General features: G+C 50.6%; 1 protein-coding gene across 1 annotated transcript; it reads right to left on the bottom strand.

Moving 5' to 3' along the window:
• Positions 1-593: 593 nt before the first annotated feature.
• Positions 594-14037, bottom strand: STK11 (serine/threonine kinase 11). The gene is made up of 6 exons (XM_010079486.1): positions 13425-14037; positions 6332-6415; positions 3166-3255; positions 1879-2011; positions 1261-1397; positions 594-738 (listed from the first exon to the last, which is right to left on the bottom strand). The coding sequence occupies exons 1-6, from the start codon at positions 13712-13714 to the stop codon at positions 594-596; spliced, it is 879 nt and encodes a 292-aa protein (XP_010077788.1). The 5' UTR covers positions 13715-14037.
• Positions 14038-14522: the final 485 nt, after the last annotated feature.

The following is a 14522-nucleotide window of genomic DNA, read 5'->3' as shown; positions in this document are numbered from 1 at the left end:
ACGCAGGACACGGCGCAGCACACAGACCCTGGCTCAGCGATAATGCCCGCGTGACGAGCAGACCTGACGACACTGCGGACAGGAGGAAGGGAAGTGACTCAGTTTGCTCAGTGCCCCGCAGCCCTTCACCCACACTAACCTCCTAACCCCACGTAGCTCAGGAACCAGAAAAACAGAACTTGAAACGAGGCAGCACCATTTCATATTTAAGGGCTGATCTTTCACAAACAGCTGAAGACAAAGAAGAGAGCGCAAGCCCGTGCGGAGGGCTGCGGGGTGCCACCACAGCCGGCTGTTCCACGGCTACCGAGGCAGCCGGAGCCCTGCTCAGATCTCCCAGGTGCTGGAATCGCATCCTATCTGCTGCCAAAGGGGCATCACCAAGCTGGCTGCCACGCACAGCGGAACTGCTGCCCTGGCTATCCAGCTGTCAGAAGATGTAGACACTGTTCAACACTAAACCCCAAACTATCACAGTAAGTGACAGGAACAGAAGCACCCAAACCAACCCCAGGACCCTCCTCTCCTCCCCTGGCACTGTGCAAGCTAAGCAGCTGTTGCACCTGCAGCCTTCACCCATTCTTTTATCAGAGTCAGCTGGGAGACTCACCTCTCAATAAGTCTGAGAGTGGAGGACCACAATCCTCTGGAATTGTGTAGTCACCTTTCCCGATGTTTTCAAATAATTTATAGATATTATCCCCTTCAAAGGGGTACAGACCCGTTGTAATGTTGTATCTGTAAAGGCAGAAGGAGAAGCGCTATGAGGAAAGCACGCAGAACACATGTTCAGTTCTTATGTGACTATGTAAACCAAAAGAAGCCAAGAGGAAACTAAAATATGAATATCTGACAGTATTTGGAATGCCTCTTTAAACTCAGCCTTCCTTTATCACAGCCTCTTCATTCACACGAGTCAAAAGCACCAAGACATCTCCCTGACAGGGTGGGATGGAAGAAACTTAAAAATAAATACTAGAGATATTTGTGGTTCCTATTATTACAGTAGCTGTGCATCTCAGATGCTGAGAAATGACGGGCAGAGTTACTCACTGAGAGTAAAGATTACTTTCTTCAGAATTACAAGCTTTCTGGGGAACCTATGCCCATCCAGAGGAGGAACGAACACACATACACCCTCCCTGCTCCCAGCAAAAAAATACAGAAGAGCAGCAATGACAGCAGACAGCACAGCACTGAGATATTTGGGGGCTTTAAGCTTTTTTAATTGCAATTCCTGGCTGCTGCACGGGCACTTACAGCGTGACCCCTGCGGACCAGATGTCTACTTTAAAGCCTGAAAAGGTGTCAAGGCCGTTGGCAATTTCTGGCGGCTGGAATGCTGGCGACCCTTGGCTCGTTCTGCACGTGTCATCCTCTGCAAACGGATGCAATGCCTGCAGCAGAAGAGACCCATTAGTTCCAAACTTTCAAGGCAGACAAATTCTAACTGTTAGAAAAGCTTCATGGGGGGAAAGGGCAAAGCTCTGCTACAGAACATCTGCTTACATACCACGAGAACATGCCACCACAGCAAGTACACGCCCACAGTGACAGTTCTTGTGCCTCTCCTACCTAGCTAAGAGTCTTTGTGTAAGAAGAAGGACAAGGTGATGCAGCTCATTGGCACCTAACTGCACTCTGGGGTTGGCTAAGACTGAGGTCTTCCTCCCTGTGCTTCCCGGACTGAAGTTTTGTGCTGTTGTCAACAAAAGTCTTTTGCCAATTACAATAAGCATTCAGAGTCACTCCAGAGCACTCTGCAAGTTTAATGGAACAAAAGCCCAAATGCACAATAAATCAACTGACACCACACAGGTGACCTACAGCCAGAATGTCACGCTTCCCACGTTCCCGACTGCCGCAGTTCTCACATACCTCTGCTACACCTAAATCAGATATTTTTAGTGTCCCATTGGTTGTTAGCAGGAGATTCCCTGGTTTTATATCCTTGTGGACGATCCCTTGGCTGTGCAAGTATTCTAAGCCATCTATAAGCTGACAAAAGTACCTGTGGAAAGAGAGAGGGGAAAGAAGTCAGACACTTCCATGGACCAGGACTATGGGAACTACGATAACACAGCAAGCAAAGAGTGCTGCTATGGGAAACAAGTCGGAAATTCTTGAGATTGAACTGTGGTGTGTAAGAACTGGTACTCAACCTTTTGACAAAGTCAGAAGTTGCCTGCTAGAGCTCTGCACCAGAGTGCTGACCACTCTGGGCCCCTCCACACCAAAGCCCTCTTCCCCAGTCTCCGTATTTTGTAAGCACGGAGCACCACGCTGGCACAGAGCGGGTAACTGATCCTGACACCTGCTTTAGTCCAGGCTAAGCTAAGAGAGCAAAAGATGCTCTTTCAGTGGCACCGCTTGCGCTAAGAGGGGATGGGGAAAAAATTTTCCTTCAGGCAGCAGAAAGGAGTGTTGTGCCATACGAATGGCCAGAGATTACAGGCTGGCCGTTACTGTAACGTAGCAAGCACTGTGCATTGACAGCCTGGCAGCAATCACGCACGCACTGTTTTACCTCATAGCATCCAGAAATCATACGTGATGTAGTGTGCCTGTATTTTACTGAGGCTATCGGTAACCTGACACCTTTTTAAACAAAATGAAAATATGACCATAAAAACCATATATATACACAACCGTCTTCTTGCATCCATTTCCAGAATTTTGAGGTTCCTTTCCTTGCAGAGTGAAAGGGGCTTCAGATTATCCTGTCTAAAACTAAACAAGATAACAGATCCCGCTGGATATTGCCCATCCTTAATCCCTCCAAAGACCTTTAATCTCTTTTCTGACACCGAACTGAACGCCTCGCCTCCCTTTAGACAGGGCAAGTCCTCATGGGCTCCTGCGTCGCACCCATCACCAGAGCTGTCGGACAGGGGCCAGAAAGGGCTGTCGTGTAATTTGTAAAGCAAAACAAAAGTAACACAAAATTCAGCAGAAAGATGCTTTTTCTTCCCAGAATCTAAGGTTGTCCCTGCAACCGCTAGACTGGTTTTTCATTTTTTCAATGGATATAAATATATTACACAAAGGCAGTTTTACCCTAAAGTGCAGGCAGGAGCCTAAGCACCGGAGCAGAACGTGCTCTTGGATTGAGGAGAGCACAGTGGGGACAGGCTAACGCAGCCTCAGGAACAAAACTGTACTTACCCATGAGCCTGAAAAACTGGAAACCTCTTTTCTGGGACACTGTCCAGCATTTCCTGCATCCCACACACGCAGTACTCCATCACCATATACGTGAAGGCAGAGTTAAGGAAGCTTCAAGGTTTAACAGTTCTCACCCTTGACATAACAGTGAGCTCCCATCACCGTCCCCAAGGTTCGTTATTCTGTTTCCTGTTTCCAAATGACACGGCTGCACGCGCTGTTTAACAGCTCCTGCTTACCCCCATCCCCGTGGCAGTATTTCAGCAGCAGGAGAAAGGATCCCTAGAGAGCTGGGAAGCTTTTTTGAAGCTGCACGGATAAAAAAAGTTACACCAGAATGCCAAGAACTGGTGGCACTGTTTAGCGTTTGCTCCCTTGCAGCATATTCTGGTTTTCACCTCCTGCAGCTTCAGTGTTGGGGCCGAGCCAGGGAAGCTGCACACCTGCCTGAGCAGGAATTGCCGGTTTTCCTCCTCTGGCTGGGCTTCGGAGGCAGGCTGTGCCGAGCGGCGCAGGAACAGAACCTGAGACATCTGCCGGCTTTGCCAAGGGAGTGCACCTCCAGCTGAAGAGCAGCAGCCCCTGCTCCCCAGCAACACGCCGCATCGGGTCACTAATCACTCCTGGCAGATGCCTTCTTAACCTAAGCCTCAAATAAGTTGCTTATGTCCCAGGATGCCACTTGAACTCTTGAGGCAGAAGAGGCTAAAGAGCTTCAAGTGGGAACTGTGCTAAAGCTCATGTTGCCCTTTTGCGGCGCATTCTATCCAGGAGCTCAACACGCCGTGCAAACTCATTCAATCCGCACGACGTTCCCCGGGTGAAGTGCTCTGCAGAGGGACACTAACGTACGGCAAGATTTTGGCGGGCACAACGCCACCAGTAAATCAGCAGAAGCAAGAACAGCAGAAAGAGCTCCCAGAATTCTTTCCATTTCTTATTCTGGAAGAAATCTGTGAACTACTTCTATCAGGGTGATGGGGAAGACATCCACTCTCCCACCCTCAAGAGAACACTACCAGCAGCAGATTACACAGACTATGTGATCAGAGAGGCTCCTGGGAAGCAAAACCCTGCTCTTGTTCTCATCCACACAGGCCAGCCTGATTTTGGTTTCCTTAGCTGCCAGGCTGTCTTTCACCCTTTCTTTTGTAACTGCTCCACCTCTGGCTGATCAGTCAGACTAGAGCACAAACTTTCAGGCTGGAGCAGATCTATTCCAGGTGCCCCAACACGACGGAGGCTCTCCATTCTTCCGATCAACGGGGTTCTGCTCCCACACACAGCAGCACACACTGGTAGCAGGAGCTGTCAGAGCGGGTGCCAGCTGGGATGCTGCTTATTGAGCCGGGTTTATTTTCTGCCTGGATTAGTTCTCCATTCATCACCAGCTCTGCACTCCCAGCCGCAGCAGGTATCGAAGCAGCCCGTTAAATACTAAATGTAGTTGATATTTTTAATCCAGTCATCACAGCTTTCCCTTTACCAAAGGAAATCACTGCAGGCATTGACTAGGCAGGTGAGCGGATAAAACACCATCTTCCCCAGTACCAGCGTGGCTGAAGCCCGCAGTCCTACCAGCAACAGAACACTCAGGTGAGAACAGAGTCCTGCCTTCTTCTGCAGCCCAACTGACAAAACCACCACGGTCACTCTGGAAACAAGGACTTTTATCAGTAAGGGGGAAGTTGACATCCCTCCCTCAAAATAGAGAGACAAATAATAGACAAAAGAGTAGACGAAACAAATAACAGACAAAACCAGTGAACTCAACCTATACCTGCAAGGGAAAAGCACCAAAACCCAATTTGTTCCTTTTCAAACGCTGCTGTTCAGAAACCAAAGAACATCCCTCCTGGCTCAGAGGCCACGCTTCTGGACAACCGTTTGGGGCTGTCATCCCCTGTTCCCAACACACGAGGTCTCTCTCGGGCTCTTTTTCCCCGTGCTGCTCCCTGAGCATCCCAGCTTCCTATTAATTAACGGTAATTGAATTACAGTCCCTTCAGTCAGCTAAGGCTACAAAAACACAAGCAAAAGTTGTCACGCTTTTTTATACTAATGATTTGGTGTCGGAGTATTTGATCTAATTAAAGCACACAATTAAATTACCCATTTTATGAAGTACTGTAATTGGAAAACAGTATTTAGAAAACACTGTCAAAAATAAAAGCAGCCATTCATAACCCTGCTACAACAGAGCAGCTCAACGAGCGCACGAGCTGCTCCGAGTCAAAGCCTGCTCCCAGCAGCGGGCTCGTTAGAAACCATCGGGCTGCTCGCCTGCATCTCACCTGCAAGTGAAACACTGGTGAGCGTCTACGCACACGCAGAGGGGACAGCGCACCATGGAGTAACATGTTAAAGTCTGAAAGATGCCCTGAGGTCACAACCCACAGATTTGATTCCAGAGCCGAGCTGTCGACCTCCCAGGAGCAATATGCTTTCGGTCTCCACGACTGTTACAAGCGTTAGGTGACTGAAGGGACTTTCACACCAACAACAGAACGGAGGAGGCTCGGGCAGGCTCCAGAGCTCATCTTCTCTCGTTAAGGACAACCAGCAGCAAAGCGTACCAGGGGCTGCAGGAAAGGCAGTGCTGCAGCCACACTGACCCTCCAAAGGGAAGGAGGCAGCTGCAGGCACCCGGATGCCGGCCAACGAGCAGATTTTTTTCTTCAATTGAGGGAAAGAAAAAAAATAATCTAAACCATTGCCAAGGACTTAAAGGAAAAAATATTACAAAAATTGATTTTACATAGCACAGACAATAAAAGGTCCATCTTTGGGGAAAGCAAGCACTAACACACCACAGCTAGGACAGGAGGTCAGGGATGACGGATCCAAGCTCTTTTTTCACCAGAGTGGCTGAAGGTCACACAATAAAACACAGGATTTGAGGGGCAGTTCTCCCCAACCCCAGCCCTGCATCTGTAACTTGGGGACAATATTTCATTTCCTAACTGGGAACCTGGGAAACTTAAGAAAACGTGTGTGTGTGGAACGTATTGCAGACATGCAGTACGCTTAATACCAGTGAAAGCAATTTCAAGCTTAAGAAATATTCAAAAGGGCCTTAACAAAAGCAGAACGATGATGATCCAGCAGCATAGCAGAGAACAATGGGAATCCAAACCTTATTAACAACCGTGTGATAAAAGGATATATTTTCTGCTTCTCTTCATTGTATAATACATCTACCAACTGGATAACATTTTTGTGCCGTAATCGCCGCAGGAGCTGAATTTCCCTGCAGGAAGAGAAAAGCAAAAAAGTTAGGTTTAAAAAGCCTATTACCTCACTACGGCATGAAATGAATGTTTTCTAAACCACATGGACTTTAAAGACACTTCAAAGCATATTATTCCCAGCCGCTTCACCTGAGACTGTTTGAGAGAAGGTCTCGTGTGTTCCTGAATTCATCAGCCCACGAAAACACTCACTGGCCACCGGCTAGTGACCCTCACAGCTAACGCTGCACAGCCAGTGGCTGTCGACCCACACAGTTAACGCCGCACAGCCAGTCCGCCTCCTCTGGGCGGGAATCCCAGTCCATGGGCAAACAGCCAGAGAAACATTCTCCAGGAGCAACCTGCCTTTGTGCTGCACGTTAAACTGCTCATGAGAATCCAAGCTGTGGCTTTACCAGCCTCCCCCCCATTAAACCTTTTCCACAACACCGGGCTGCGGGGAGCTCAGCCCACCGTCAGGCTCTCCAGCCAAACCCCGAAGATGCTCCACATTTCCGCTCACTGCCGTATCTAGGACAGTCACGTCCAAGACAATGCTTTTCTGTTTGCACTTCGTGCTCCTCTATACAGAAGTGTCATCCGTAGTTACAGTAGCAGAAATAAATCTGTTTGGGCTTCCAGTCTCCATACTTCAGGGTGTTTTTAATCCACACCGTGAGCGGGAGCAGCCCCGCAGGTGTCAGTGCAACGCAGCATCGTGCGGTTCGGCGTGCTCTGCACAGCAGAGCAGCCAACGCTGTACCGCCCATTTCAGCACAAATCCTGCCACTTAGCTGGGGAGAAGCTTGAATACTAGTTACTTGACAAAAAAATTAAAAGTTTCTATACCTACCAAGCAATTCCTTCTGATAGCTCTTGCGTTATGAATGGATAGAAGTCATTTAACACAAATACAAAACCATCAGAAACTGACTGATCTACTAAAGACACAAACAAACGAAACGAAATTGATTTTCGGTTGTAGCACATGAAATCCCTCTGAAGAGGGGCTGTTCAGCAGAACAGGATTTTCTACAGAACATATAAACTACAGAAAAACCCGGAGGTGCCTCAATAGCAAAAAGAGCCGAGTGCATCCCCAGCAGCGCCCGATGCAGCCGGGCAGGGTAAGCCCCTCGCCGTGCCGGGGCCACCAAAGGGGCAGCGAGTCGCCAGCGTTCCCCACCTGCGGAGCCCTGCACCAAAACCTCCCTGTGGCCAGGAGACGGGCACAACAGACTTCAGAGCTGAGGGATGGGGCTGGCCAGTCCATTCATCCATTTCTGTGGTCGGTTCAAGTGTCTTTACCACAGTCAGTACAGAAATCACCCTGAAGACACAGGGAATTCCTCGTACGCCCCAGCCAACGGCCGGGGCAGCCGCACAGTGCCCTTCGTTAAAGCTGTAACCTCCAGGAGGATTCAGGAATGAAGCCACCAATGTAAGAATGAAAACATTAGTCCCAAGAATGAACACAGGGGTTCCAGCTAACAACTCCATTTCTTCCAAACCTCAGTCCTCACTCAGCTTGACCGCACGGTTCAGAGATCGGAACCGAACCTTCCACGTGTGGAGAAAAAAATCCCGTGAAGCTGAGTGAGGAGACATCCTCCCCTGGCTGCGGAAACAGACCCTCGCATGTCATCTCACATCAGCTGGGTTCATCTCTGTCTCCTGGGATTTTGTACTGTGCCCAAACCACATTTTAGTATATTTTGCATTAAACTCAGCCTGCGAAATCCCCCTGGATGCCAGCTGTGAGGAGAAACAGGAGGATCAGGCCAGTCAGGTCAGGGTGGTTCTGTCAGCGTCTGGCGGGGCAGATACTGCTCCTCACCGTCCTGCTGCTGCTCCACTCTGCGCTTGCTGAACGGCACACAAACTCTTTCCAGCTTCCTTCTCTTGCCGCTTGGCAAGCTGCTTTAAGGTTACATCTCAACTCTTGAAAGCAGCGTTACGAGGAATTCAGCGCACAGCTCGAGAGGGAAGAGCCTCTGCCCAAACACAGGACATGCCGCGCTCCGAAAGCCACTCGGTTAGCCTAACAACAAGCTGTGGCCAGCACCAAACCAGGAACTGCTCCTCCGAAAGGCTCCCAAGGTCCAGGAATGCAAGCAGGTTTCGTTAAAGATCTTTTAAGGATCCCTGAGCAGTAGCATTAATTATTTCACCATGAACATTTAGTCCAGCCACCCTTCCTTTATCATATATGGCTTAAAAAAACCCATTACAATAGCTAAACAGAAGCCTGGGGTAAGAAGGCAAAGCTCCGAAGAGTGTTTAGTTTAAATGGCAGACAGATTTGCAAAGTGATGCAGCCGCTCTAATTATAGTAATAACCAAAAGGCTGAAGTGGATTAAATTAGCATAGAAACTGCAGCCAGCACTAGTGTAGGTCTAAGAAGTTTCTGCATAATGAGGGAGACGGGCTGAGTGCTCGGACCAAGCTGGCAGAGCGGGAGCGAGCGCACACACTGATTTAAATAAGACTGCTTTGCTGGGAAGGCAAAGAGAGCTTCCAACATTAGGAACACATTTAAAATCTGATCCCAACAGCTCACTCCCTGTAGTACGGCTTGAAAGCACAAATACTAACTCCTTCCACTTTTCACAGACTAATAAATATTTTGTATTTCTGGAATTATTTTTTTTTCCCCCCTGGGAGGGCTTCGTGAACCAATCTAAAATGCCAGCAAAGTGCAGCCACCTCTGGGGCAGAGGCCAAGCAGCCCGCTTCCCAGAGGAAAGATTATTCTATTTTTAGCCCCTCTCGCATTCTAGAACGACCGAGGAGCAGAGGCAGCCAGGCCACAGTCCCCTCTGATGCCATTTCAGTTTTCAACCTTCACCAAGTAAGCGCACACAGGCGCTCACCTCCCCAGAAGCTGCCTAAATTTACTTTTTTCAGAACTAACCCCAAAAGCTCACCCTAGCCCACCGCTTGCTTTGCCGTTTGCCTGCACAATGGCGTTTCCTCCCCGCACCCACCCGTGGCCCAGGCTCCCGACACGCAGCGCTCGGTGCGGCGGAGCCGGGCGCAGGGAACGGGCACCACCACGGCCGAGCTGGTGCCACCGCGACGGGGCAGGAACCGCTCCATCTGCCAGCACTGGCACGGACCGTCGTCCCCTAACGCCAGTCCTGCTGCTGCTCCACAGGACTCCAGAAACACTCCTCTGGTCTTTATGCAACTGAACGACGACATCATGTATTTATTTAGATCGGTTTCATAACCCCGCAGAGCCCAAGCAAATCTTAAATACAAGCCAGTATCCCCGATGTGCCACCGAGCTGATGAACTTTTTCCAGGTCTGGCTGGTGAGCAGCCTGTCCCTGCGGATCCCAGTGAACACCCGCCCTCCCCTCGCTGGGATGCCGTTTGTCACTCCCATCTGCAGGAGCAGCTGCACCTCCTCACTCTCACCGGCAGCCGTGATGCTTCCGATAAGAGACTGAGCAGAGCCCTTCCCTGCTTCCTTGCAGCTCTACGCAGCTGAACGTCCCTCTGGCACGGGGAGAGGCCCACATCACGGTGTTGAGGACTCCAGTGCTGATCTTCATCTTTGGAGCTTTAGCATCCAAACGGTTCCTCTCCAGCCATCGCCCAAAGCCCTGCTGGGAGCAGCACAGCACCTCCACCTGTCTCACTGCTCCTCCCTCCCCAAATCTTCCTCTCAAGACACAGAAACACCCAGAGGTCCCCTCACTGCCTCCTGTGCACCCAGAAGACCTGGGATGTTGAACGCTGCAGCCGCAGACGAGTGTCCCCTCTGTCACCAAACACAGCGACCAGACCCCGGGCACCCCTCACCCTGCGGAGGCTGATGGCAACAGGCAGGGACCGACCCTGAACTGTGTGTGAGCAGCTAAGGGAGGGGAAGATCGCAGCGCTGCTGCTTCTCCTCACTGCTTCCAGCCCTCCTCCACCACGCTCTCAGCGGGGATGTCCAACGCGACGAGCCCCGTGCCCAGCGCAGCACCACCGAGATCCCAGCACCGAACCCCAGCAGAGCCCCAGCTCAGCAGAGACAGAAGGGAGCCACGCGGTTACGCTCCGCAGCCCTCTGCCACGGGGCAGGAGACCAGAGGAGTCAGGGTGAGCCCACCGCCGCCTCTGGCCCGCAGCGAGTCCTTCCCTCAGCAGAACCCCTGAGTTTCGTGGGGCAAGACCCTCTATTTGCAGGCCCAAGGAGCAAGTTGTCAAGCACAGGCCGACTGCACGCTTTAAACCTCCGAGGGATTCTAATGAGCGTGTACCCAAAGCTGAGCAATCACTGAGCGTGGTAAGTACAGCACAGGACACCTGGGATACGCACAGAAAGTCCCAAACACTTAATTAAAGCGTGAGGCTATTAGCACTCAGTCCTATTAAACCCGTGCTGCTAGAGACAAACAGCCTTCCAAATGTTCTTTCCTCTTTTTGGTAATCCTGCTAAACTCATTTTTTGTGTTAGCTGGAAGCAGTGACTAGCCACAGCATTGTCTGATTGCCCAAGTCACCTCGACCCTTCTCTACAGGGAAGATCCCCCAGATCCACGCAGGAAACGCTCGTCTCACCAGTTTAAACCTTCCACACCCTCACCAGGAGCCACAGACCCCTTAAGGGCTCATTCCGCAGAGGCAGAACTGGAGCATTTTGGGGCAGAGAAGAATCATTCTGTTTTCTAAGTCTCAGACATATTTCACTCATCATTTCCAGGTGCCCGGAAATCTTTACCGCACCGAGACGGGGCACACACCCCTGGGGCTGGCAGGGAGAGGGGCCACCACGCACTGGTCTGGTTCTGGGGGCAGAGGAAGAGATCTGTCATCTCCAGGGGCATCCACCAGAGTCAGGATCAGACAACTATCCACCATCACCTCTCCCACGTACGGAGCTGCAGACACCCCTGCGCAGATAAGGACGTAAGCAGGACGGGAAGCAGGCCTCGCCGTAACACAGGAACTACAGATTTACTCATTACTTTACTTACTAGCAGCTTTCAAGAAAGCCCAACCTCACGGTGTGACTCAGTCCCCAACCCGCCCTCCTGCTGTCCCGTTACACACGAGCACTTTGCGGGGCATAAGCTGCTCCAGTGCAGCTGCAGAAAGTGAAAATACCCAGCCAAGCAGTGTGACATTACAAAAGTAATGTTAGAGAGTCCTTTCCAGCGCTACCTGAAGCACAGCCATGGTTTGCTTCCCCGCCACGACGGGTTTACTCAGAGCAGAGACAGCTCTCGCCCTGCTGCAGCAGCGCCCACAGCTTCGGTTGGGTCAGATGTCCACGGGTGCCACAAAAATATGACATTTTGTCTTTAAAAAAAATCACCACTGGAGAAGGAGATAAAGCACATGAATAGGTGGACAAAGAGAAAAGGACAAGGTGACAAAAACAGGAACTTGAACTGAAGTAAACCCTAGCTACAAGACAACATCTAAAACCTGCCTCCGTGTTTTGAAGCAGGTGCGGCTGAGCCAGAAAAACATCCACGGCAAAACCCAGCGGTGCTTGGCCAGCCTGCTTTAATAACTAACCTTAACGAGACCTAACGAGGCGCCCGCAGCCAGGCTCCGGGCATGAATAAAGTTTCCACGGAGTTCACTTCAGGACACAGGACCATTACCATGGTTCTGGCATCAGGAAGCTCTCCCGGCATCCGGCAAGTCCTTTCTCACCACAGGGGAGAAGAATTTGAATGTAAAAGTTTCACTGAGGAGGAAACAACCTCCCCCTTCTCCAGGAGAAGCTCTTGATGTCACTGAGGGAGGGGACAAGGGTGGAAAGGGGAACCGGTGCCTTTACCAGAAAAACAAGAAACATTTTATTACATATTAACCAGGAGTTTACTCTGGTTCTGAGCTTGAGCCAGCAGAGGAGAGACAAGGAGGCCCCGGCACTGGGACTGTTCCCTGGCTCAGTCTGTCACCGGGGGTCAGCAGGCAGACCCCAACAGCTCCCTGACAGACGTCCTGGGACAGGATGTGAAATATCTCGCAGCTGAGCTCGGAAACTCAAACCAAACCGAGAAACGGCAACAAGCCTCTGCAGGGTCAGGGCTCTACGCTCAGCACAGCACAGCTAGAGTCCTCTAAACATCTCCCGAGTCTTCCCTCCCGCTCCCAGATAAACCCTCGCAAAGAGTTTGTTTTGGCCGCAGAAGGCTCCCCTTCGCAGCGATAAACAGCTATCGGTGACAAACGCTCGGCAGCAGCGAGGTCCCCACCAGGGCCCAGCCCCAGAAAAGGGAAAGTTTCACACACCCAGCCCTGCAGACGAGCCAGCCAGGCTTCTCCCACAGTTAATTTTAATTAGTTACTTGTGCCCTGACTAATCTGTATGTAACTGGCGCTTCAAAAGCTTCCAAGAACAGATCTTGAGTCACTGAAATAAAGGAGGTTGACAACCCTTGTCCCCATTTTACAGCTGCAGAAATCAACTGAAGGGAGCCTGGAATTACCTCCCAAACTCATCAGTCGGCAGCGAAACCCAGAATAAATCCCAAGACTTCCTGTGCCCATCGGGTGCACAATCCACCGGATCATGCTCTGGGCACCTACTCCACGGGTGGGAACAGGAATTGCTGCCCCAAAGAGCCGAAGAGCCACCCGCCCCGCGTTGGCACACAAACAAGGCAGAGGACAGGGACACGGAGGGTATTTCTGTGCTCAGAGCTACACCCCTTCTCCCCTTTCCCTGCCGACAGCACCACCGCTTACCTCTTCAAGGTGAAAGCTTAAAGAGAAATTTCTTTAAGAAATACTATTTTATTCCTTAAGCCATACTAGTAAAGAAGCGGCACATGTGACAGGGTGTCTGTTCAGGTCCCTTCCCGGCCCCCAGCTGTCCGGCCGCGTTTGGAAGCAGCGCCTTCGACAAGAGCACTGGCTGCAGGTCAGCGGCAAAGTGATTCCCGAATACCTACGGATTAGGAAGCACTTCCACAGCAGGAAAACGTGTTAGTTAAAATGATACAGCAGCTCAGATGGAAAATAAAGACCAAGTTTAACCCCCCAGTACCCGGTTACTGTAAACGTTTACTCACTTTTTCACATTTGCCTCCCCATTGGGAATTCTGCGGAGCTTCTTCTTTTTCAGTATCTTCACAGCTCTCCGACAGAGGGTTTCAGAGTCCAACATCTCCTTGACTTTGCCATAGGACCCTTCTCCAAGTAAGTCTCCCATCAGGTACTTGCCAATGAGCTTGGCCCTTTTCCGCCGCGGCTGGTAGATGACCTCGGTAGAGTCAATGCGATGGATAAAAGTGTCCATCCCCACAGACATCAGCTCACTCTCTGCAAACATACCCAGCTGCTGGGACTCCTGCATATCCATCCTGGATTAAGTTCCTTAACCTGTTTTCCTTAAGCGCTCAGGGTTTTAATCCTGTTTGTTAGTTTCCAACACTCCCTTTTACTCCTTCTTGAAAAAAAATATCCAGAAGATTGTACAAACATGAATTAAAAAAAACCAAACTAAACCAAAACAAACCTATGAGCTGCTTCCAGCTCAACTGGATTCTAAAAGATCCAGGCCTGGCTCCAGTAACACAAGTCTTTTAAAAATAATATATATCTTTGACCAGATACACTCAGGTTGGGACTTGCTTTGCTTCCGACCTGGTTCCACTGTTAGGGTTCGTTCAAGTCAACTTGGCCTTTAACTTGGCCCAGTTTGATTCTTAAGTGCTAGGTCATCCTCCAGGACTCTAGGCCACCACATAAAAACAGACAACCGAGGAGTCTCTTTCATGACTTTCCATTCCTAGGAGATCCCAGTCACCAACTCCAAACCGGACAGCAGGGGAAACCGTCTGCCCTGCTGTCCTCGCCGCCCAGGGATGAGCACTGATGGGGTTTTTTCAGCCGTTGGGAAGCTGGAACCAAGTTTCTTTGAAGGAGTTTTCAGAAACAATTCTAATGTCTTCACTTTTCACGTCTACAAAAGTTTGAGGCCTTGGGTGCCTATCAAGATCTCCCAGGGGCATCCTTCAACCACCTGGAGTCCGCCTGGCACATGATGTGTCACCGAGCTTCCCCGGCCCCCGGAGCACGGGAACAAGCGGGAGGGGGAAATCCTCTCTGCCCAGCCCCCGACACAGCCCATTCCCTTTCCAACCAGGGAAGGTTCACCCGGAGACCCC

This window comes from Pterocles gutturalis, unplaced genomic scaffold (genome assembly GCF_000699245.1).
Source record: "Pterocles gutturalis isolate BGI_N339 unplaced genomic scaffold, ASM69924v1 scaffold7469, whole genome shotgun sequence".
NCBI lineage: Eukaryota > Metazoa > Chordata > Aves > Pterocliformes > Pteroclidae > Pterocles > Pterocles gutturalis.
The sequence above is the reverse complement of the archived record's forward strand: the minus strand, read 5'-3'. Positions and strand labels throughout refer to the sequence as shown.